Source organism: Astyanax mexicanus, chromosome 19, assembly GCF_023375975.1.
Source record: "Astyanax mexicanus isolate ESR-SI-001 chromosome 19, AstMex3_surface, whole genome shotgun sequence".
Taxonomy (NCBI): domain Eukaryota; kingdom Metazoa; phylum Chordata; class Actinopteri; order Characiformes; family Acestrorhamphidae; genus Astyanax; species Astyanax mexicanus.
In genome coordinates this window covers 24,398,672-24,424,717 of record NC_064426.1, presented here as the reverse complement: position 1 = coordinate 24,424,717, position 26,046 = coordinate 24,398,672, and the positions used below count along the sequence as shown (strand labels likewise).

The 26,046-nt window shown below is 38.0% G+C and overlaps 2 protein-coding genes across 3 annotated transcripts in view; both read right to left on the bottom strand.

Moving 5' to 3' along the window:
- LOC103044531 (acid-sensing ion channel 2) overlaps window positions 1-9,317 on the bottom strand; it is a 317,128-nt gene extending 307,811 nt beyond the window's left edge. The window contains exon 1 of one of the 2 annotated variants that reach the window (XM_049468103.1): window positions 7,194-9,317. In XM_049468103.1, the coding sequence (XP_049324060.1) occupies window positions 7,194-7,934 (741 nt within the window). In that variant the 5' untranslated portion in view covers window positions 7,935-9,317. The remainder of the gene's footprint in view (window positions 1-7,193) is intronic. The other variant, XM_049468102.1, reaches the window with a different exon arrangement.
- LOC125784395 (histone-lysine N-methyltransferase, H3 lysine-79 specific-like) overlaps window positions 9,317-26,046 on the bottom strand; it is a 74,665-nt gene continuing 57,935 nt past the window's right edge. Inside the window, exons 2-4 of the mRNA XM_049467868.1 lie at window positions 10,912-11,042; window positions 9,652-9,710; window positions 9,317-9,509 (exon numbers count right to left, since the gene is read on the bottom strand). Coding sequence (XP_049323825.1) covers window positions 9,320-9,509; window positions 9,652-9,710; window positions 10,912-11,042 — 380 coding nt within the window. The 3' untranslated portion in view covers window positions 9,317-9,319. The remainder of the gene's footprint in view (window positions 9,510-9,651; window positions 9,711-10,911; window positions 11,043-26,046) is intronic.

Below are 26,046 nucleotides of genomic sequence, written 5' to 3'. Positions count from 1 at the left end.
TCTTAGCTTCTGAACAGCAGAGATGTTGTCAGTTCGTGTTACCAAGCCGGTGACATATGTATATGTATATAAACTCCTCAGCGCTGTGTTTACTGATTACATAAAGCCTGTATTAAATCCAGAATTGTCTGTTTTTATAAACTAACCACACAATTTTGTAGGGCTCAGCTCAGTTTCTGATGGAATTTTCTTACTTTTTAGGTAGATTTGGACAATTTTAGTGTCTGATGGAAATGTATTAGAATAAATCTGCTTCAAACTGAATTTTAAGGTCTGTATCGTTTTTGAAATACATTCTTTAGGGTTTGGATCAGTTTCTGATAAATAATGTCAAACTTAAGTTAATGTCAAACTTAATGTTGCAGGGCAGATTTTTATGGGGTTTTTATTAGATTTGGATTTTGTTGAGCTTTATGTTTAAAAAATTGGATTAGTTTTGAACAGAATTTTGTCAGATGGGGTTTGTTTATGGAGGGTGTTTGGTTTTGGTCCATTTTGACAGAATTTTGTAGGGCTAAGCTCAGAAATCAAAGCACGCTCACTATTTATTATAGATGTAACACCTGTAGCGATAGAGAATCAACAAACTGCAGAACCATCAACAAAAGCCAGAGAGAAAGTACCTGAGTGACATCAAGGCCTAATAAGAGTGAGTGTGCGGAGGAGCAGCAGATCCACACACACAGAGTTTCCCCACAGAGCGGCTTAGAAGAAACATCTGCCTCTGTTTCTCTTCTCACATCACAACACATGAGAGATCACAGCTCAGAGAGAAAGAGAGAGAGAGAGAGAGAGAGAGAGAGAGAGAGAGAAAGAGAGAGAGAGATTCAGGAGGGTGGAGGAGCTGAAACTTTTTGGCAACCCTCAGTTTTTTCTCATTGACTTTTTACTTATCTGACTTTTTACTCAAATGTTTTTTTACTCAAATGTCTTATAACTTATCTGCCTTTTTGCTTATCTGCCTTTTCTCTCATCTCTCTTTTTACTTATGTCTTTTTACTCATCTGTCTTTTTACTTATCTGCCTTTTTACTCATCTGCCTTTTCTCTCATCTGTCTTTTTACTCATCTGTCTTTTTACTCATCTGCCTTTTTACTCATCTGCCTTTTTACTCATCTGGCTTTTTACTCATCTGCCTTTTTACTCATCTGGCTTTTTACTCATCTGTCTTTTTACTCATCTGCCTTTTTACTCATCTGTCTTTTTACTCATCTGTCTTTTTACTCATCTGGCTTTTTACTCATCTGCCTTTTTACTCATCTGTCTTTTTACTCATCTGCCTTTTTACTCATCTGCCTTTTTACTCATCTGGCTTTTTACATATCTGTCTTTTTACTCTTCTGCCTGTTTACTCATCTGGCTTTTTACTCATCTGCCTTTTTACTCATCTGTCTGTTTACTCATCTGTCTGTTTACTCATCTGCCTTTTTACTCATCTGGCTTTTTACTCATCTGTCTTTTTACTCTTCTGCCTGTTTACTCATCTGTCTTTTTACTCATCTGCCTTTTTACTCATCTGTCTGTTTACTCATCTGTCTGTTTACTCATCTGCCTTTTTGCTCATCTGTCTTTTTACTCATCCGTCTGTTTACTCATCCGTCTGTTTACTCATCCATCTGTTTACTCATCTGTCTGTTTACTTATCTGTCTTTTTACTCATCTGCTTGTTTACTCCTCTGCCTTTTTACTCATCTCCCTTTTTTCTCATCTGCATTTTTACCCATCTGCATTTTTACTCATCTGCATTTTTACCCATCTGCATTTTTACTCATCTGCATTTTTACACATCTCTTACATCACCAGCATTCAAAGTGGAAATGTGTTTAAAATACTGGCAGTTGTACTTTAAATGTTGCAAAAATGCTAAAGCATTTAATGTTAAATGATTGTGAAAAAGTTCATAAAACACTAAATGTTAGCTTAATCAATATTACAATTTTACTCAGAAATTAAATTGGTTCTTCGTTAGTTTTGGACAGAATTTGTTATTTGGACAGAATTAGGTAATTAATTAATAACAATATATATACTACAATCAACACTGACATTTGACATTGGCATCAACATCAATAAAGCATTGTTTTTGTTAATATAAGCATTATTATGATATTTTCAGCCTTTTACTCTGTTTCACTGCTAATTTCTGTTTTTCTTTTTTATTTACAATTTCCCCCTTTAAACAGATTTCTTTTGTTTTGTTTTTTTTTTTTTGTTTTTTTTTTTTTGCATTTTTTATTTTTTTACGACTAACAAAAAGATGTAAATATCGGACAAATACAAAAATAATTTCATTTATTACAGGAAAGGGAATTAAAAGATAACTTAAATTGAACCTGTCTGGCAACATAAAGCATGATAAAAGCAACACACTATGCCCTGATCTGAAGAAATTCAAAAACAGATGAGAAAACAAAGTCATTGACCATCTATTCATTTGAAAAAAAGGCGTTGGGACTTAAGCAAACCAAAGTGAGAGCTATTATTCACAAATGGAGTAACTGGCCTACTGAAATTACTCCAAAAGGGCATGGACAACTCATCTAGGAGGTCACAAAAGAACCCAGAACAACATCTAAAGAACTGTGGGCCACACTTGCCTCAGTAAAGATCAGTGTTTCAATAATAAGAAAGAGACTGGGCAAATATAGTGCCCATAAATATGATAAAAAGATCAAACACAAAACAACAACAAACTAGAAACTAAGAATTGTTTTGTGAACAAACTGTGAGTTTTCTTACTTCTTCTTTTTGAATTTAAAGAACCTTTTTCTAGTATTCAGATTCAAAGTGATTTTTTTTTTAATGTTCCATGGTTCTACATACAGTACACATGATTATCTGAGCAATAAGATGCAAGAGCCATTTCTTGGTTCCTTAAAGAAACATTTCCTTAAGCCTCTAAATGTTTCGTTAAACACAAATGTGACTTTTGTTTATTGTAAATCGTGTTGTGAATATGATTCTTTAAGTAGTATCTGCTAATCATGGTATTTTGCATGGTTTGTCACATGTGACCGTGTAACATGTGAAATTCAGCTCCAGTACCTGTCTGCATTCACACTCCTATACGCAGCATATGCTTGATGCCATATGCCAACCTAACCAACCATATGCAAATCGCTAAATCCTCATATAAAGCTCTCTTTCCCCGCCCCGAGACTTAACGTATCATAGCAAATTACCATTTCTGAGTCAAAGTACAAAAAAAAGCAATGCTTGGTAGCGTATTTCAGCGCGCCACTTAATCCCTATCCCATTTGCTAAATCCAGGATTCAATATATCTCCCTTATTTCCTTCACTGAATTGTTTTCTCTTCATTTGCACTTTCATTATCTGATCTAAAAAAAATAAAAAACAGCCATCTGATCTAAAATCTCTAAACTCGTTTTCTTTCCTAGTGAAGATTTGCTATAAACTGTGTGATATGATGCTTAACTCCAACTTCTGAGCATTAATGATACCCAAACACCCCAAACTTCCTTAAAACCCACCAAAATACTAGTTTTTGCTTAACCCTTTCAGACCTGAATTATGAATAGAATGATGGCAAAAATGTAAGAATGCTGCAAGAAAACTCTAATATTTTACTTTAAAATCTATACAGCAAATCAATCAAATTGTGTAATATTTTATATGTCGTATTAATATTTTTATTTTAGAATCCATCCCTAAACACTAAAAAATAAAACATTAATATGCGCTGCCACTACAGTCAGGAGATCGCCTGTTCGAATCCTGTTCATGTAGCTTGTCATCGGCTGGCAGAGACCCGAGAGAGCACAATCGGTCTTGCTCTCTCTGGGTGGGTAGATGGAACTCTCTCCTCACATTATTTCTAAGGGTGATGTCGATCAGCACAACAGGCGTCTGTGAGCTGAAGTATCGGAACCGAGTCGTTGCGCTTTCCTCTGAGTGCACTGTGACTCCAAGAACAGTTGGAAAAGAGGCAAAGTCTGACTTCACATGTATTGGAGAAGGCATGTGCTGGTCTTCACTCTCCTGGTGTTACTCTCACTAGTGATAGGTAGAGTCCTAATGAGTGGGCTGGGTAATTGGCTGTGTAAATTGGGGAGAAAAATGGGAAAAACATATAGAAATAAAATGATACTAAAATGTGCTGTTACAAATTTTGCAGGGCCAAGCTACTGTTTTATATACTGGTTTATAAACTTGTTCATTGGTTCATGGTCTATTCTGATGGACAACAGCTCCTACTTATAGTGTTCTGTGCAACAAAACATTTAAAAATAAAGAGAATACATGATGTCCATTGTAATGAATGCAAGGTCTAAAAGGGTTATTAACTCTTAAACATAACTTAAACATATTCAAACAAATCTGTACATACAGTGTCTTGCAAAAGTATTAATGCCCCATGAAATGTTTTCACTTTTTTCACCTTACAACCACAAACTTAAAAGTTTTACATGATAGACAAACACATAGTAGCACAAAATTGTGAGGTAGAACGCAAATTATACATGATTTTCAACATTTTCATCAAATAAAAATCTGAAAAATGTGACGTGCAAAAGTATTCACCCCCCATAACAATACTTAGTAGAGACACCTTTTCCTGCAATTACAGGTGCAAATCAGCCTTGCGCATCTAGAGACTGAGATTTTTGCCCATTCTTTTTTGTAAAACAGCTCAAGCTCAGCCAGGTTATAAATATTACTGTCACAGTCCACATGCTTTTTTCACTTTATGTGATGGTTCTGTTTCTTTTAAAAGCCCCAAAATGCATGTATGTAAGAATGTCCTTTCCTGAGTGTGAATTCCACTTTCTGAATACATTGGGGAAACCAGAAAAAAGTAAAGCTACTTTAAAAGTCTGGCAAATCAGTGCTAACCCAATTTAATAAATGGAATTGTGTTTCATTTGAATTAGATGAGTTTTCCAAGCAATATGCTGTACATAACAACATCTGCCTCGAAATATATATGAAGGATTCTCATTTGAGACAATCTCAAATTTACCGACAATGGAAAAAACCTTCCTAACTTTCAATAGGAATCAGAGTAAAACTTAAAAATGTATTCCAAGTGACTAGTGACCAGTTTCAAACTATGTAAAAAAATAAAAAACAAGGACAAATTATGATACACAACAATTTTAGCAGAAATTACATATTGTTCATGACACATTTTACCTCATGTTTTCTTGTTATTTTATGTATGTATCAGATTTAAATGGCTGGGAAATACACAAAGCAAAGCATGAATACATTCAAAAGCCTGGATGCTTGGTTAAACTTCAAGACTGGATTTGATGGTGAGATCAGAATGAGGACTACACCAATTCAAATCTGTAAAAGGATTTCTCTGACTTTTTTTTAATCTGTTTGTACTGTCAGTCCTGGATTTGTTCAGTTCTTTTCCGTTTTGTGTTTACATGGCATTCACCCTGAACATGTTGACCACCACCCACTGTGATGCCAGGTTCAATACCTTTATTGTGAGCTCTAAGCAACACCACCTAACAATATTCAACTGGTTCCTCAGTCTTCACTTATCCTGTAACTTTTAGTGTAACTCAAATGAAGCCCTGCAAGATGTTGACGATGACCAAACTATAAAAAGATACCTTTACATGTTCCAGTTTACCTCAATCAGTTGTTTTAGTACTTTAGTCCAGCTATGCCAATCACACCTTTCAGCCATTCTAATTACTGTAAGTGATCAATACATCTCCATATCTTAGCAAAACCAGTAAATATCAAACCACAAAAAAGTACTGGATATATACCAGTGTGTATATCAGAGTCTTGAAGGCTTGACCCACCCCAGTGGTGGATACCACCCTAAAAACAAGTAAGGCACTAAGCAGAAATTGAGGCCAAACAAATGCTGCTACAATTCTGAATTAATTATATGTTTTAGACATCACAAAGACAGCCCAGTAAAGAAAGCACAGCAAACACGAGGCCTGGGGGAAAACATGAGACTAAAGACTTCACAGAAGGATTGAACTCACTGAGAGAGTTCAGCAATAGAGAATGCGAGTTAAGAGTGTATGTAGGAGGACTAAGTTAAAAAAGCAGAGTCTTAAATTGTAAGCTTGGCAAAATAAAGCAAATTTACACTTTTCCTATTACCCCAAATGAAGCCCAATAGCCAAGATTTTTGGAAGAAACACTCTAGTCTAAAGTACTGTTTGGACAGGATTCATTTTATTTAGGGAGAAGAAGTTATGCAATTATTACCAGAGTTTCTGAGATTTTAGAGTTTTAGTCTTTGATTTGTCTAAATGTGTCATTTTTTGTTGGGGATGTACCGAATATTGGCATTCCCTGGTTTCCTGGTGGCACTTTACTGGATTGTAAGACACAAAGTGGATGCATAAAATGTTATAAAAGAGTTATCTTAAAGCAATTAACAGGCAGAAGGGCTCCCTGTAGCCACAGGGCTGTGAAAAGACTGAGCTGACACAGGGACTCTGGTCTATCATCAACTCCATGACAGAGTGAGTAATCAAGCTTGAAAAAAAAAAAAAACATTTAACTTCGAACTGCTGTGCCTGGTAGTATTGCATTTTATACAGCCCACTAGAGACCAGCAACTGTGTCTGCATCCCTTGTTTCAAATTAATTGCGAGTTTTCATAAAAATGTTTAATAAAGGTCTGAAACAAAGACAGCAATAGTTAGGATATATTAATCCAATGTGAATCGACAGGTGGGTAAATATCAAGACATTTGGTTTTGTTGTGCACAACACAGATTGCTCGGGTCATTCAGTTTTTTTTGGCAAACCTCAAGTGTTCTACAACAAACATTTGGTAAATAGTGTGACCACTGTATGGTGTTCTATAAGCTTCTATGAGCTACTTGTTACCTACACTCACTACACTGTGTGTAGCTTCAGTGTAAATCTCAAACAACAAACTTTTGAACATATTTGGAGTAAGAGGAACCTTGTGTAAGAGTTCTTCATTTTTTGAAATAGTTATTTTAACAGACACAAAAATGTAAATAAGGCAGACATAAGCAAATCTGTGCCAGCACCAGCAAGTCCACAGAGAACAGCAAAGCACAGAAACCCAAACATCCCTGAATTACCTGCTGCTACCTCAACAGGTACCTTGACAAGACTTCAGCCTCAAAGAAATAAAGACAAAGATGAAGGCAAAGGGAAGAAAGATAGAGCGAGATATATATAGCGATAGGGAAATAGAAAGAGGCGCACTCACGGTGGAGAAGTTGTGAGCTCCACACGGCTCTCCTCTGTACTTGCAGCCCAGCAGCATATCATCCAGTTGGTGTCCCAGTCGGTCCATGAATTCCAGGCTGGTTCCTTCGAAGCGCCTCGGCGGCAAGAAGAGGCGAAAGTCAGAGAGCTTTCTGAACCAACCTCGCCTCTCCTCGTGCAGCAGGTCCAGGACCAGTGGCCGAGCGGTGCGGTTGGCCAGGAGGAGGCCCAGCCAGTGGCCAGCAAAGTACAGGTCGCTTTTGGTGAGGTGGTAAAGGCGCACCGGGTTGTTGTTGCAGATGGTGACGGTTGGAAACGGTAGTTCTCTCGCCCATTCTGTGTGCACCCTTGTGTGTGTGGGGAAGGCCAACCAGTGCAGCAGACGATTGGATGACCAGGACAAAAGCAAGCCCACTGAGGTGCAAAGGGCAAGCGTCCAGAAGGCACGGCGGCCCACCGAAGCAGCCGGGGCGCAGGCCTGACGCAGGCCGTGCAGACGAGTCCGGGCCAGGAGGGCCAAAGGAGAGAGTCGATGGGACGGAGCGGCACTGGCCCGTGGCGTCCCAGGGCGAGCCAGGCGACGGCGATGGCGGGACCCCAGAGGGGGAGAGGAAGAGGAGGAGGGGATTGGGCCGGGGGGACAGGGGCCTTCCTGAGCCATGAGGGCCCACAGGGCCGCTAGAGTAGCAGAGGGCACGACGGCTTCATCTCCCAGCCAGGCCTCTGCGGCCGGGGCACTCATGGGGCTCCAGCAGGGCAATTCTCAAGGGACCAAGCGCTGAGGCGACCAAAAATTAGGCCAGGAATTAGCGCTAAAATAACACTACTTTCTCGTGGTACTTGCCCATGCACTGTGTCTACAACACTTATCTTTCCTCAACATCCAAGGTGACCAAAAAGGTCTTTACCGAAAGTAATCTACAGTAGCAGCTCTGAACATGCTGGTAATAAAACTTACAGCTGATAAGTCATTCCTATTTGCTTCGATCTGACACAGCGTTAATCACTCACAAGGGCATTCAAAGTGTATTACTTCTGATAACAGCACATTACCCATTCAGCGCAGGTTCAAACCAGCAAAGACTGAAAAGTAGAGCATGTCTAGGGTCCTGTCTTGTGCAGCTCATGCAAAAGGCCAGTTCATGCAGCCCATGCCTCTTTCCCACTGTTCTCAAACATTCTGGCAAGAACACCAAAAACCTCTAAGCTACATCTCTATCACTCTATCACTCTCCCTGTCTCCTCTCTTCCTCTCTGCCTTTCTCCATCTTTCTTTCTCAGTCCATCAGGTCAGCATGCCCTGAGTGGACTGGGCTAGGAATAGAAAACGGATGCTTGCAGGCTCTTTCTGACCAACCTTCAGCTTCTGCCTCGTCAAACACTGGCACTAGCACATGCACACACACACCACACACACACCACACTCACACAGCAGTATGGAAAGATGAACGAGAGATATTAAGGAGCAAATGGGGGGATTCTGGGAGAGGGAGAGGCGACGGAGCAAATGAACGGCAGAAAAGGAAACAGGTGAAGCGAAAGGTTGCAGGAAAAATCCAAGGTTTAAAAGGGAGGGATCGAATGGTTCAGTGCCAGACCACAATGTCTGACCGGCTCATGTGTGGGGACAGTTGATCCGGACTGTTCTTTCGCTGGCGTTCTCTGGCTCGTCCGTGAAGTTCTCGCTCCAGTGGTGCACGTCTGCAGCTCACTGGCCAATCCTGGTGCCGGCTGCTTTTTTAACTGGTCCAGTCAACAGCCATGGATCTGTAATCTCCGTTTAGTGTCCCTCTATCTGTCTCTCTTTTCGAGGCTTGTGGACTTGATCTTTTACATCCAGTGCGATCAACTCTTTACCTTTTCTCTTTTACTTTTTTTCATCTCTCTTTTTCTCTCTCTCCTTCTTTCTTCTTGTTCTTTTCAACACGTCATCTCAACACTTCCGTTTGCATACTCTCTCTCTCTTACTGATTTATTTGACACTTCTTCCTTCTCTTGTCAATTTATCTTCCTGTCTCTCCTTGAACAGTATCCCCTTATTCCTTGCTCTCTTCTTTTTCTACCTAATGAGCTTTCTCTCATTTAACAGCTCTCGCGCCTGTCCTCGCTCCTTCCTCTATGTTGTTTTCATCCTGTCTCTGTTTTTATCGCTTTCTTTCCCCCCTCTCTATCTCTTTCTCTCTCTTTCCTCGCCTGCTCTCTCCTGTGGGTGAGTAAGAGCAGCTGCCTGGTGTGAAGGCTGCACTTCACGCTTGCACTCTCTCTCTCTCTCTTTATCTCTCTCCTTCTTTTTCTCTTTCGCTCAGTCTCTCTCCCTCTCTCTCACACAGAGCTCTTGCCTGCAGGAGAGCTGACCGCTGCTGATGTGAAATCTGTTCTGACACGCTCTGATTTCAGCATCTCTATCTCTCTCTCTCTCTCTCTCTTTCTTTCTCTCTCTATCGCTCTCTCTCGCTCACTCGCTCTCTCTTGCCTTGTTTATTCCTCTGGTGTCAGTGGTGGTCTTCTTCTTCTTCCTCTGATAAAAAAAAAACACGAGAGATGCAGGAAAAAACAAAATCCACCAACTTGTCGCCAAGCCCCGCCCCTTGTCCTGGCAATCAAACAAGCTCCTCCCCCTGTTTTCTGCCGCTCTCGCTCTCCTCCTCTTTCTCTCGTCCTCTGTAGATGTGTGTGGCCCCGCACGCGTTTCTCGCCATCTGGAGCAGAGCGAGTGTGTGGCAGCAGCGCGTTGCCCACTCGCGCACTCCCGTGCACACTCGCGCTCGTGTGTTCGGCTCCTCGCTCTGGTGTTCTGTCGTCGTGCCGTGCTGTGCTCTCGCTCTCTCTCTCTCTCTCTCTCTCTCTTTACAGCTCTCTCTCTCCCAACAGCTCTCTCTCTCTACAGCTCTCTCGGTCTGTTGCTCTCCTCTCTGCAGGTCACTCCATCCCGTGCACTCGTTGTACTGCTCTGTCGCTTCTGCTGTTCTCCGTGTACACACACACACACACACACAGCACTCCTTTTATGACTCTCTGTCTCTCTCTCTCTATTTTTTTCCTTCTGTTCACTTTTCTCACTCTTTCTCTCTTTCTCTGTTCTCTCTCATATTCTTTACCCCTTTTCCTCCCTCGTCTTTCTTATTTATCTATATCTCTCTACCACACTTTCTTTGTTTGTTCCCTGCTGTTGTTCCTTTCCATCTTGTTCTCTTTTTCCTTTCTGTTCTCTGTTCTTTTTTTCTTTATCTCTTTTTCCTTCTCTCTTTTTTACATTTCACTCTTTCTCTTTCTTTCGTTTCCACTTTGTTTCCACATAGTTGTTCCTCCTGTTCTCTTTTCTACCCTTTCTCCCTGATTGTCTCTCATTCATTCATTCTTTCTTTTCTTTCCTGTTCGTTTCAGTGGCACACTTTCTCTATTTTTTATATTTGTATTTCTCTCTACTACACTTTCTTTATTTTCCTGCTGTTTTTATTTCTCACCTTTCCTTTCTTTTTCTCTTTTCTTTTTTTCCACTTTTCTTTTCCCATTCTTTCTTTTTTCTTCTTTTTCTCCTTTTCCCATTTTGTCCTCTTTCCTGCTCCTCCTCACTGTCTCTCTCTCTTTCATTTATTCTTTTTTTTCTTTTATTTTCCTGGTGTTCTCTCTTTCTCTTGCTTTCTTTCAATTGCTTTTCCCGTTTCTCTTCCACTGTTTCATACATTCTTTTCATGTCTGTCAATTTTTGCTGGTTATCTTTTTTCATTCTCTTTTGTTACCTTTTGGTCTTTTTCTCTATTAATTGTATTTTTCCCCTCTCTATTTTTCTTCTGTTTTCTTTTGTCTGTTTCTCGTTCTTTTCTCTCTCCATCTCTCTTGTTTCTCCATTCTCTTTTATTTTATTTTATTTTTCACTATATGTTCTCTTTCCATTTTTTTCCTTACTTTATTCTCTTTCACTCTTTGTCTTCTTCTGCCTGTCACTCTCTGTCTTACCAATTTCTTTCTCTCATTACTCTTTATCTATTACCCTTTTCAGTTTTTCTCTCCTTACTACTCTTTTACTTTTCTTGTTTTTTTTACTTCTCCTGCTCTTCCTGTTTCTTGCTTCATATTCTTGTTTATTGCTTTATTTCACTCTCTGTTTTCTTCCAGAATTCTTTAACTTGTTTACTTGCATTCCCTCCTGTTTTCTTTTCATTTCTATTTAATTCACTGCAAACACTCTTCATTCCTTGGTGTCTTGCTTTCATTCCTCTGTTCCTCTGTATTTTTTTCTGTTTTATCTTCACATTTCTTATTTCCTTCCTTTCCCTCTCTTTCTCTCTTCCCCTCTCTCTTTTTCTCTTTCACTTTCTCCCTCTCTCCCCTCTTTTTCTTTCTCTCTCCATGTTCTCTCTCTCTATCTCTCTATTTTCATTATCTACAAACTAAAATGCTCCTCATGGTCTAATGCACTGCTTTACTGCCCTCACAACACAACTTGTGTGTGTGTGTGTGTGTGTTAGTATGTGTGTGTATGTATGTGTGTGTGTGTGTGTGTGTGTGTTTTAGTATGTGTGTGTATGTATGTGTGTGTGTGTGTGTGTGTGTGTGTGTGTGTGTGTGTGATTTACTAGCCACTTTGCTTCACATACACTCTCGTACTTACTCCTTTCTCTTTCATTGATTCTGTGTCTCCAAATGATCATTTCTTTTACAGAAAAAAGCATGTACATGCCTTTATCCCTTTCTCTTTTCTCTCTCTCTCTCTTTTTATTGCTTTTACACACACTCACACACACACACTCAGAGACCACATACTGCTTAATTTAGCTGTCGCTGTGTTGGTGCAGATGGAGAGGACACACTATAGTCTCAGATAGCCAAATATTTAGAAACAGACAGATGGAGAAAAGAATGGGAAAGGGATGGTGTAACAAGTGCATAAGTGGAGAGAGAGATAGAGAGAGAGAGAAAGGAATGTCATACATACATTTTTCAACTCCTGTCATAATGATTAACATTCTTATTTTGCATAGAATACAAAAATGGGAAAAGATGGGAAATCTGAACCACTCCACCTGAAGTGTTATCTTTCTCTTTAAAGTTGTCTTTTTGTAGATACAAGGTTTTTGCTTGATGCTGACAAAGAACGCCAAAGTGCATTGATTGAATGTTTGCTCCAAACATGATTACTGCAGAGGTCCATTATAACACAGCTAATAACACAGCAATGAACAGTAATTGTGTGTGAAAGAGAAAATATATAATTTTGACAGTGTTAGAATCAAGCAACCTATTTCTATATGTGCATATTATTTAGATGCATCCAATCGTTCTGATATGCAATTATGAGAGAGTCATGGTGCAGAAAGCATTTGCACAATTTCACACACACACACAATTACATTCATTTTAGAGAGTAAATTATACATTACTGCTGACCTAACATTGCTGACCTAACCTGCTGACCTAGCTATTTTTAAAGTCAACCTCGTATATTTTTTGAACAAAAGTTTCAGGAAACATATTAATTTATTGTAAAAAAAAAAAAAAAAGCTTGTAAGCTCATGAAGGTGCTATTGGCTTCATGCAACAATTACAACATTTACATTTAGACATTTCTACACGTGCACTTGTAGTCTGTTGTTTTTTTGGCACAGATGATTTGGGCATTTTTGAATACAATCGCATTCTGCGCGGCCAAAACAATGCACCAGGACTTTTGAGAGGAGGTGGTCTTACTCCGGACCCTAATGAAGTCCAGAGCAACTGGATCTGACCCGACTATCACGTATACTCCTTGTGTTTGAGATAAATGGCTGTTCAGGTGTAGTTTAATATGATTTATTATCAAGACCCTTACTGCAGCTATAAACTAATGCAAGGACTAAACCTGCTCCAACTTAGTAAACACACTTAAACACACAACCTTCTTCCTGTATTTACCTTTTACACAGCTCTGACCAATAAGCACTTTTAAGACAACATTCTCACCCAGGTTAATTTAATCGTTATGCATCTGTGTATTTTGTTGCTCTTGCGATTTCCCTTTTGTAAGGAAAGGAGCAAATTCAAACTCGTTTGGTACAGACACGCAATATAGAGGTTACTTTCAGAGTTTTTTTGTCCAGCATGTCCTTCAGATATTTCTCTGCACATGAGTTTCATGTGCAAAGTGGGAATTTAAGGATGGTTTCTACCCCTCACTTTCTGCATTACAATTTCTATCAGCATTTGATGAGGATTGGCTCTGAGTGAAACTTCAGGTAGCTGAAAGAACAGGCTTTGAAGTAACATTTGAAGGGAAGATTAGATTTTCATAGTGAACACTAAGTTTGACCTTGGGATTCTTTCTTGGCAGTGATGTGATGGGATGATTACAGAATTACAGAAGTGCAAAAAAAGAAAAATACCTTTTTAGAGCTGGTTAACAACTGGAGGATGAACTGACAGCAATGAGCGGATGTCTGTTCTTTAAAAAGACAAACAAATCAAACGAAATAATGACTTTAAATTCATCTTTTTCTGTCTGGATTTTTTTGCCAATGAGCCTGTCCTTCACTGGCAATCAAAGTCTTCACAAAACTTAAAGGAATTTTCAGCAAAGTTTGAAATAATTAGGTCTGGTTGGACCCAGTCAGGGGAAAAGAGACAAGCTGATAGCTCAGAAACACAGATTTCACTGCACAGCACATCCCCACAGCCCAGAATACCAATATAAGTATAAACAGCACATACAATAACAAATGATAATATTTTTTGTTATTGTAAATTATGGATTATAAATATATTGTCCATATTATATATATATATATATATATATATATATGTCAATCTTTTGATTACAATATGATGCAACATTAGAAATGTTGCACTTACAACTTAAAAACAGCCTAGATTATTATTTCCCAATAGAATAGAAGAGAGATTTGCGTGTTCTGGTATGAGCTATTCACAGGTAAAGGTTCTCACACACTGTATCCCCTGTTTCTATTTTATATACTCATATTCTAATCCCATACATAATTCTGCAGTTTCTCAGTGTTTTATGTCGTATTTTACGGCTAGCGCGAGAGCTTTAACCAAGAACTAATGCCACGGACCACGAGGTATTAGATTCAGTTACCACAAATGTTTTTTCACTTTCAGTTGTCGTTATTTCGTTCATTTTTGTTAACAATAATAATTGGTTACTTAGCAACATTGTGATTATTACACCAGAGCTTTATAGAAAATAAAAATAGAATTTAAAAACAGATGCCTACATCTCTGACTATTTTATGGAGCCCGAACCATCCCGGCCCAAGGAATTTGGTGGGAAATCTCGGGCCTCGGGCCAGGTCGTGTTCGGGCAGAGAATCTAAGCTCTAATTGTAATCAAAAGACAAATATACAGATAAACATATTTCTAATACATTATTTACAATAAAAAAATGATAACCCTTTCTTATTGTATGTGCTGTTTATACTTATATTGCTTATTACTTGCTTATTACTTTACTTTTACTGGTCCTTAATACCTGACTGGTAGAATTTATACATAAGGTGCACTGCCGGTTTGCGCCTTATAGTCCGAAAATTACGGTACTTTTATTTTTTTTTGTATCATTAGTATTGAAGACAAATACAAAATTGTACTACAAAACCACACCAATGCATCTCAGTGGCAGCTCGTTTCCAGGGCTTTAAAAAATGTCTTGTTAGCGGTCGGCTGAGGTCATGAATCAGCGAGGGTCTCGGCACCGTGCTGAACTGCCACTGAGAATAAAAAACAACACATACTGGAATTCATTAGTCCAGTTGATCAGAGTCAAACGGTCCTATTCTCCAGCGGCATCAGATCAGTGGCTAAAATCTACGACGACTTCTGTGTTCGGTTCAGTGAACTGTGACATATCTCTTTAATAATGAACATCCCCCAGCGTCCGCGGCCACCCCCCCCCCCTCCCCTCTCTAGAAAATATTTAACGCCTGGACATTCATTCATTGGTTGGCTGTTCACTGGCAGCGCTTGTTCAGTTCTGAGGGTGTGTGTGTGTGTGTTTGTGTGTGTTTTTTAATTAATAGGTGGAATAAAAAGAATAGCAGGGATGAACCGTCTCTTCGCTACTCATTTTCTCAGCGTGAGGTTTGTTCGGTATCTGTGGGAGCGAGTAATTGATTTGGCTCCAGCTGATTGTAGTTACAGGCTAAACACAGCTCTTTGCGGCTGTCCGTCCCAGTCAGCTCGCCGAGGATGCGGCACTATCTGCAAAATAAAATAAAATCTGATCGTAATGCAGGCACCATGTTTTAGACGCTACAGAATACACAACACACATTTGGTGCCAAACTCTGCTAAATAAATGGACTTAAAAGGTACTTTTCTATTATTATTTTTTTTACTGTAAAATTTATATTAAAGACTTTAAAGTTATACACAACACATGCACAAATGCAGAGTTATTTTGTAAATGAACAGTCTTAAGTGTGTAGTTTAGATTCTCACTTGTGTTCCCCTGTGGTGTAGTAGGTAAATGTTTCAGATTATGAAACAAACTTTAATATCAGACGAAGAAAAATAGTTATTTCATATATGAAGATGAAAAAACAATTCAAACGAATGTTTTCCAATGTGAAAAAAGTCATTTTCATTATTTACATTTTATGGAAAGCTGGGTTCAATTTGATGAGCCACAACCAGGCCTGATTACTGTACCTACTGTGACCTGTAGAATCAACAAACCCTTTAAATAGAACCTGTGTGACAACATGAAGCAGGAGGGTGAGGGTCTTCTTTGCTGCAGTTGTATATTCCTGACATGAATTGAAGATTGTTTTGTCATTTTATCAAGAAAAAATCATGTCTCCTTTCTTTTTTTCTCACCATTTTTTCTATTATCAGCTCTAAGTGTGTAGTTCCGATTCTCATTTGTATTCCCCTGTGGTGTAGTAGTGGTTGAGCACTGTGCTATTAAGCCATAGGTTGCTGGTTCAAGTCCAGCTCTGAGCAACTGCCTCCCTCATAAATATGTTTTTTGTTATTACAGTTACACTCCCCATTTCCCTATCTACAGTACTTTAAGTTTGTTAATAAACATATACAGCTCTGAAAAAAATAAGAGACTACTTAAAATGATGAGTTTCTTTGATCTTACCTAATTGAAACCTAAATGTTTGCACCAGGAGTAAAGGCGTAAAGTTATCCAAAAGCTCTGTGTAAGACTGGTGGAGTAGAACATGCCAAGATGCATGAAAACTGTGATTAAAAACCAGGGTTATTCCACCAAATGTTGATTTCTAAGCTCTTTAAACTTTATGAAAATAAATTAGTTTTCTCTGCATCATTTGAGGTCTGAGAGCTCTGCTGTTTTGTTTTATTTTTTCATTTCAGCCATTTCTCTTTTTCTGCAAATAAATTCTCTAAAAAATGGGTTAAATAAACCAAAATTCCGTCTTTCACGCTGTGAAGCTCCAGCTCAAACCAAAACCACCATCTCAGTTGGGTTTAGGCATTGGCGTAGGAACCGGGGGGGATGGGTGGGACATGTCCCACCCAATATTGGAAACAGGTGGATTTGTCCCCCCCAAAAATTATATCGTTTCGCTCAGATCAGCTGTACAATTAATGAGGAGACAGACCGGACCAATCACGGAGCCGGTTCAGGTATTAAGTCCCGCCTCTCAGCACAAACAACCAATCAGCTTGCTGGTTTTGCGGCCCGCGGTGTGCTAATGGGGGAAGCCCCGCCCCCTCGCTGTGAGATTTAGCAGCGGGATTGGGCTGCAGCAGCTTCAGCTGATTAAGATCTGGATATACGGGGATTTTTCTAATAGAAAGGTAACGATAGGCTAACCACATAAACTGTGATGATGTTTCTGATAGCTGGTTAAAAATACAAGACTCTAAATCAGCACACAGTTTAAACCCACTGTGATTAATAAACTGCAGCTGTGTGAGTGAGTTAGCTTAACTTTGGAATTAGATAGATTGGAAGTCAACGTTAAAGAAAAAATAAACTATATACGTAATGTTCAACTTGCCCTGTACCTGATCAGCTAATTACTGTTTCATTTTTAAACTGTCTTTATTAATTTAGGATTACAGGATTTACTGTGAGCAATAATGAACAAAAATTAATTTAGTTAACAAGTTATCTAGAAGCCGGATGTAGTGGATAGTCAGAATTTAGTACAGTACTTTATGTTTGTAGTTTAAAGCAGTTTCTTAACCCTGATCATCACTGCCCTAAAATTGTGTTTTCCACCTGATCCAGCTGATCAGCTAATAAAAAGTCATTTACTGAGTTTACTGAGTTTAATTATGTATATCCAGCAGTGTATTAGACACATCATACCACCACTTACTTTATTAAATGTCTTTAAAGCAGAGAAAGCTCTAGAATATGTAGAACAGTGTTAATATTAAGTAGAATATGTAAGAACAGGGTTCACAGTAAGGCCACATGTCCTGACGTTTATAATTAAAATCTTTATGAAACGTAAAGTTACATTCTTTTACATAAAAGGACACCAATCTTTAGAAGAGCTCTTAATAGAAAAATAAAAGCATAGGATTTTTTTAAAGAGTGGAGAAAATGTAAATATACAACAGAATTGACATGCCAATACATGATTATAATAATAATAATAATAATAATAATAATAATAACCAAATCTGTTATATTATTTTAAATATTAGGTGATAACTGATCATTTTTGTCATATGTATATGTATATGCATAATTGTTTCTTACAACAGTAAATGTAATGTGAATAACATGTTTAGGTTGTAAAATCACCTTGTTAACTAATAAAAAACAAAATACAGAAAAAGAATTATTATTTGTGATTAAAAGTAATTTCCACAAATGTTGTTCTAAGAAACTATAGGGTGGGCTTGGGTTCATATTGGCAAATGTGTCCCCCCCAATATCAAACTTGCTCCTACGCCCTTGGGTTTAGGTCAGGGGATTGTGAAGGTTTTGGAGTGGCTTAGTCAAAGTCTGATTGAGATGCTGTGGATGATCTTAAACAGGTGATTCATGCTAGAAAATCCTCCAATGTGTCTTCTTCTGTAAAGAAGAGTGGAGAAAAAATCCTCCACAGAGACTCAATGCCAGTTATTGGTAAAAATTGTTATTGGTAAAACAAAAGTTGCACAACCAAATTATTGGGTTTAGGGGTAAATACTTTTTCAAATATTTTTTTTCCTTTAATAAATTCAATTATCATTAAACAAAACAGGGGATTACATTTCCAAATGTGAAATCTTGGATTTTAGTTTTACAAGTTTTATAAATTATGATTATTGTTAGATTTACAAATTATAAAGTTACTGAAAACATAGTACTAGAATCTTAACTATTTTTCGTCTTCTTCTTCATCTTCTTCTTCTTCTTCTTATTATTATTATTATTACACATTTATTTAAGAAATATATATATATATTTATTAGCACTTTCTGTGTTATTTAAATTTCAATCTCTGTTCAGGAAAGCCTGCATTAGTCACCTGTGAATGCATTATTCACTGTGTACTGTATTAAGCATAATCAATTAGATAGCTGTTACGTGGCAGCGACTATATTTGCTAAATTAGTCCATAATTGGCAGAACCTGATTCCTAATTTATAAGTAGCATTAAGTGACTTCTGGAGTTTATTACCTGAGAGCTAATAAGAATCACATCCCTCCTGTGAAACTGCGACTCGTTCAAACTTTGAATCCTCTAATTAGTGATGTCTGAAACTCTACATTAGAAAATAAAGCACATCTTGAAGTATGTTTGACTTATTACATGATTATTAGCTCTTAAATCATGCCTTGAAATAACACACGTACATATGAACCAAGATCTTAGAATCTGCATAATTAAATATATATATTGCCAATTATTGCCAACTAACACATGGTGAATGTAGCTAATAACAGATGCTCAGTAATTTAAGTTTAAACCGTGATTGACTTTCACAGAATAGACCGACACATATGTGTGAATACAGGTTGTGTTGAAAGAAACGTAATGCATAATTTAAATATAAACCGACTAGAGGTGTATAATTTGGGCTTTAATGAATAACGAACCATAAACAAAGTGTTTTTAGTATACTATGTATATGATGTATTTAAAAAGAAAAAAGAAAAAAATGACCTCAACATGCTAATCAACTGTCATTTTTTTAATGAAATATCATTCAAATTACACTTTATAGTTGAAAATACTTGACTATTCTCTCATTTGAACTTTTCCACTGTAGCTCTGGCTGTATGTTTAAGGTCATTGTCTTGCTGGAAGTCTCAAGTCTTTTGCAGCCTCCAACAGGTTTTCTTCAAGGATGTATTTTCCCTGTATTTAGTATCTCCATCCATCCTCCCATCAACCCTTTCCAGTTTCTCTGTTCCTGCTGAAGAAAAGCATCACAGCATGATGCTGCCACCACCATGTTTCAGAGCAAAAAGCCTGGGTTAGCTCAGAGTGGAATAGGCTGCACTATAACGGCTATAATGCTTTAACAGATTAGTAATATATGCCAAAGTTAGGCTTCTAACAGTTTAGCCATTTGATACTGTGTGTTCTCTCTCTCTCAAAAAAAAGAAAATACAATGCATCCAACAAGTGCCTTTAACATCCAAGGCTTTTGTACTTGTTGGATGCACTTTATTTTCTATTATATTATATTTATTTTTCCTGAGAGAACACTCAAGCTCATTTAAAGAGTCAGAGTACCAATAAAACAGGACTGATGTGTATATATTTCAGAAAAAAATATTAAATGTAAAAAAAAAAACTGTTTTACATAAGAAGGTAGACAAAAAGTGAAACTGTCATGTTGTACATAAAATATCTTTAAAATTACACTACACATTATTGGTGAAAAAAGAGGATTGATATTTTCCTACCTAAACATTTCCAGAATGCATACACTTACAGTATATTGCTGTTTCCTGATATTTCTATAATTTCTAAAAAAATCATACTATTCCTGACTACTTTAGGAACTACATGAGAAAATGACCTTCTACTAATTAAGCTCGTAACGACCTTAAGAGTTTGGTAAAAACCTGAGTTAGCTCAGAGTGGAATAGTCTGAACTATAAAGGATATAATGTTTTAATTAATGGTGTCAATCGATTAAAAATTTAATCCGATTAATCACAATACAATTCTGTGATTAACTGCGATTACTCACACTCGTTTTTCTTCAGAAGCTAATTTTTAAAATAAAATCAACCTAGGGTGCTGGAATAAAGAATGCATGATGAATTGGATTGTAAATTTCTCAGCTTGGTTGTGAAGATTTCTGAATTCGAACTTATTCGAAATAGTAACGCCTTACTGATTCCAAATTTACAGCGTGCATTAGCGATTTAACGTTGACAGCCCTAGTTTTAAGATATAGTATTAATATATGCCATAGCAAGGCTTTTAGGGGCTTTTTAAGGTGTTTTTCAATAACATAACAAGTCACTTACAGTATTAGCCCACCCCTAACAAGGACTAGATTCAGATGAGTAGTCAGACACACTGCCTGAAGTCTTAATCTACTGTCTTGAGCTCTAAGCCACTTGGTGTTTTGAACCTGTCAATCATTTTGTTTTTTTTACGTTCCTTCGATAGGCTATTAAGGACTTTTCTTGACCTTTTGATGCCTTATGATTGACCTTGTGTTCTGTAGACTGTGCTTCTGGAAATACTGTAAATCTGTCTGCAACTGCATCAAGCCTCATTTAAAAAAATCTGGTTTGTTTCTATAACAAGGAACATATTCAAATCTAAAATAAAACCATGAGAACATTCAGACAACCTATAAAAAATGTAATCAAGAAGTCTTTTTTTTTTGCATTTTTGTAAGAATACAGTATGATTGTATTTGATGTGGATGATTGCCTATTCAGTACAGCATTACTCTTATTTTAAGGCGGCTGGCTCTCACGGCAGGAGTTCAACAAAGTGCATTATATTTAGCGTTGCTTACCAACGTTGCCATTTTCATTTGTGAATCACACCACTTTTAGCACGTATAACAAGAGGCCCTGAAAATGCAAGAATGAAAAGCCATTTGAGAGGATACTCCAGCTTTTATTTTACCTTTCTTTTCTCTACATGTCTGCCTTTACACCACGATCGAGACAATCCTGTTCCTGGAGCTTTCCCTGTTCCGAGCCTAAATGTTTCTGGATTGAAAGCCAAGAACTTGGCACATCTCTCTTTCCAAAAGATTAGTCAGACTTAAATGTTGGGGAAGTTTTTGGCATTTACTGCAGATGATTCACTTCTAAATCAAACATGAGTGGGTCCTCACTGAGAAATGTGATGCATGGTCATAAATGCAGATATTTATATTTCATTTTAGAATTCATATAAAAAAAACTCACAAGCTATCAAAACACCCATGAGAACAAACTCCAAGAGTAGATCCAAATTCCAGATGAACACTACAATATTTCCATGTTAACATTTCAAAACCTGGAAAAAAATTAAGAGACCACTTCAGCTACCACTTAGCTATTTATAACTACGGACAACATTTCTCCCAAATTCCAAATAAAAATATTATAATTTAGAGCATTTATTCGCAGAAAATGAGAAAACGATCCAGAGATTTCAGACCTCAAATAATGCAAAGAAAACAAGTTCATATTCATAAAGTTTTAAGAGTTCAGAAAACAATATATATTATAACCCTGGTTTTTAATCACAATTTTCATGCATCTTGGCATGGTCCCCTCCACCAGTCTTACACACTGCTTTTGGATAACTTTATGCCACTCCTGGTGCAAAGATTCAAGCAGTTCAGCTTGGTTTGGTGGCTTGTGATCATCTATCTTCCTCTTGATTACATTCCAGTCAAAAAACTAAACAGTCAAAAAATATGAAAAAACTAATCGTATTTAATCATATTTAAGTGGTCTTATTTTTTCTTCCAGAGCTGTATGTGCATATGTGTTGTACAGATGTGATTTAACTTTCTGAGGCTGGTAAATCTGATAAGCTTATCCAGTGCAACAGAGGTAACTCTTGCTCTTCCTTTCCTAGGGCGGCCCTGATGAGAGCCAGTTTCATCACAATTTTTTATAATGGTCTTTGCGACTGTTCTTGTGAATATTAGTTGAGTAATCCTAGCTATAATATGGATTAAAACATTACTCAAATAGGTCTATTCACTGCATACCAACTCTACCTCTTCACAACTTTACAACTGATGCTCTCAAACACATTAAAAAGACAATACATTCAAGTAAATAACTCTTGATTAGTTAAACACAGCTGTTAACTGAAAGCCATTCTAGGTGACTCTACCTCATACATCTGACTGCAAAGCTGCCTTTATCTAAGCAAGAGGTACTACTTTAAAAAAGTAAAATATTAAACATATTCTGTTTTTGTTTAACATTTTTTTTGTCTACTAAATAATTGCAAATGTTTTTCTTCAAAGATTGGATGACTTTAGTATTAATCTACCATGCAGAAAAAAAAAAAACATTTGACAGGTACTGTAAGACATTCACAGAAAGTCTCACCAAAAGCCCTTTTTATCTTTTACTTTTTCCTAGAAATTGCAGAAACATAGAATTTAGTCTTACAAAAAAGCAGTGAAAGTCCCTTATAACCACAGCGCTGGTCTCCTTAAAGAGCTAAACACTTACACACACTCACACACACACACACACACACACACACTAAACTGCTTCACTGGTATTCTTCATTCGACTCACAGATGAGTGCCCTTTAAAAATAGGATTTCAAAGGGCAATTTATGGGCTTTGGATGGAGTCATTTAAACATTAAAAAGCTTTTTGGCTTCTGAATGATTACTTAGGTTTCAATGCAGGCCACAGAACAATGCCAGCGCAGCAGCAATGATAACATTAAAAGCCTTCTGGAAAGCGGTGGACTGAACTCCAGCGGTGCTTAAGCGTCCTGCGTGCGGAAGGTTGCCGGTTCAAATCCCTCACTAGCGCAGTATGAAATGTCACGGACCTCCGTGTTCCAGCATGTTGCATATTTTTGAATGCGCTACACCCCGGGGAGTGATGGAAAGGTTACGCGGCAGAAAACTTTCAGATTTCTACAGTTTCTAAACATTTCTAGTGACAAGTCAAATCCGCACTTGACATCAAAGCGGGGTTCCCCTCGGAGCGCCGAACAGAAAGAGCCAGGAGCAGTTCCAGCTGAAGCTCTCGCTTTTTAAAAAAAAATTAAGTGAGTCAGATAGAGAGAAAACAAAAAAGCTATTAACGTGAACAACACAGTGAGTGATTCTCAGGCTTCATCTTTCCGAACTCTTCGTGTCCTGCAGTGTAAGGGCCCGTGGGGATACCACCGCGGTTTAATCATAATTGCATTCATTGCATATGACTTGAACAGACAGGCAATTAATTTTGCATGCAAAAGTACAGCCGCCTAACCTCATATACACACACTCACACCGATGCAGGTTCACTTTCATTAAATGTCCTGAACTACCCAGACACTTCGCCTAATTAATAATTACACTTACATAGTGCACCCGTTGCAGGCACAAGCAACTTTCATAATCTTTGTTATGAAAGATAAGCATTGAGCATAGAATGGGATGTATTGGAAAACCCTAAGGTCATTATGCATAATGTCAAGCATCAGATTGAGGGGAAGAAAACCTCCAATTTGGGGCTGAGGAGCCTTCTGGAAGCCTGCACCATGAACTCCAGAAGAGCTTAAGCATCCATCAAATCCCTTACTGGCCTACAGTAAAACATCTCTGAATGAGACAAAGATTACTGGTACAAAATGCCTCTGGATGAGCCTAAGAGCAGCTTCTTGAAAGCTGCAGCTTGAACTTCAAAAGAGCTTACGCAACATGCATGTATATGTAAGGTTGCAGGTTCAAATCTCTCACTGGCATACAGTAAAACACCTCTGAATGAGACTAAGATTACCAAGATAGAGGTAGAGGGTTATGAAGCCCCAAACATTGGGCTAAGAAGCTGTTTGGAAGCAGTAGTTTGAATTCCAACACTACTTAAACATCCTGCAAGTTGTAGGATGCAGGTTTAATTCACTTTAAGTGATTTAAGTGAGCCTAAGTTTACAATTTGTTCTGGATGAAGGTATGGTCAACATTCGGAATAGCTGCAGCTTGAACCCCAGCAGTGCCTGAATTTTTTTTTAGGTTCAAATCCCTTGTTGGCATGCAATGGCAATGGCAAAGTCAAACGGCAAAGGTCATCATTCTCAAAATAACTGGATAAATCTAAGGTCACCATTCTAAAAAACTGCAGCTGGAACACCAGCAGAGCCTAAACAGCCTGCATTTGAAGGTTTTTAGGTTCAAATTTCTCACTGACATGAAATGTCTCTGAAAGAGACTTCTGTCATAATTCTTAAAAGCACTGAAAACGTTCACCATTCTGAAAAAAGTTGCGATGCAATGCTTAAGCATCCTGCAAGGGAAAGGTTAAAATCTCTCACATGAGTGAAATTTTTCCGGATAAACCTATGTTTCTGGAACATTCTGGATGAAGTTAAAGCTACTTTCTGGAAAGCAACAGCTTGAATCTGAGCAGTGTGTGAGCAACCTACATGTTAAAGGTTGCAGGTTCAAGTCCCTCACTGGCATAAAAGGTCTATAGATAACTCTTAGGTTACCATTCTAGAGGTTAACATTTTAGAAAGCTATAGGTTGAACTCCAGCAGTGATCGAGCATCCTACATGTTGAAAGCTGCATGTTCAAATCCCTTATTGGCATAAAATGTCTATAGATAACCCTTAGGTTACCATTCTGGAGGGTGGCCTTTTGGAAAGCTATAGATTGAATTGCAGCAGTGGTCGAGAACCTTGCATGTTCAAATCCCTCATTGGCAAGAAATGTCTGTAGAGAACCCTTGGGTTACCATTCTGGAGGGTCACCTTGTGGAAAGCTATAGGTTGAACTCCAGCAGTGGTTGAGAACCTTGCATGTTCAAATCCCTTACTGGCATAAAATGTCTATAGATAACTCTTAGGTTACCATTCTAGAGGTTAACATCTTGGAAAGCTATAGGTTGAACTCCAGCAGTGATTGAGCATCCTACATGTTGAAAGCTGCATGTTCGAATCCTTTATTGGCATAAAATGTCTACAGATAACCCTTAGGTTACCATTCTGGAGGGTCACCTTTTAGAAAGCTATAGGTTGAACTCCAGCAGTGGTCGAGCATCCTACATGTTGAAGGATGCATGTTCTAATGCTTAATTGGCAAGAAATGTCTATAGATAAGTCTTCGCTTATTATTTTGGAGGGTCATCTTTTGTAGAGCTATAGGTTGAACTCCAGCAGGTTGCAGGTTCAAACCCCTCGTTGGCATTAAATGTCTATAGATATTTCCTAGGTTACCATTCTGGAGGGTCACCTTTTGGAATGCTATAGGTTGAACTCCAGCAGTGGTTGAGAACCTTGTATGTTCAAATCCCTTACTGGCATAAAAGGTCTATAGATAACTCTTAGGTTACCATTCTAGAGGTTAACATTTTGGAAAGCTATACGTTGAACTCCAGCAGTGATTGAGCACCCTACATGTTGAAAGCTGCATGTTCGAATCCCTTATTGGTATAAAATGTCTATAGATAACCCTTAGGTTACCATTCTGGAGGGTGACCTTTTGGAAAGCTATAGATTGAATTGCAGCAGTGGTCGAGAACCTTGCATGTTCAAATCCCTCATTGGCATGAAATGTCTATAGATAACCCTTAGTTTACCATTCTGGAGGGTCACCTTTTAGAAAGCTATAGGTTGAACTCCAGCAGTGGTCGAGCATCCTACATGTTGAAGGATGCCTCATTGGCAAGAAATGTCTATAGATAAGTCTTAGCTTATTAATTTGGAGGGTCATCTTTTGTAGAGCTATAGGTGGAACTCCAGCAGGTTGCAGGTTCAAATCCCTCATTGGCAAGAAATGTCTATAGAT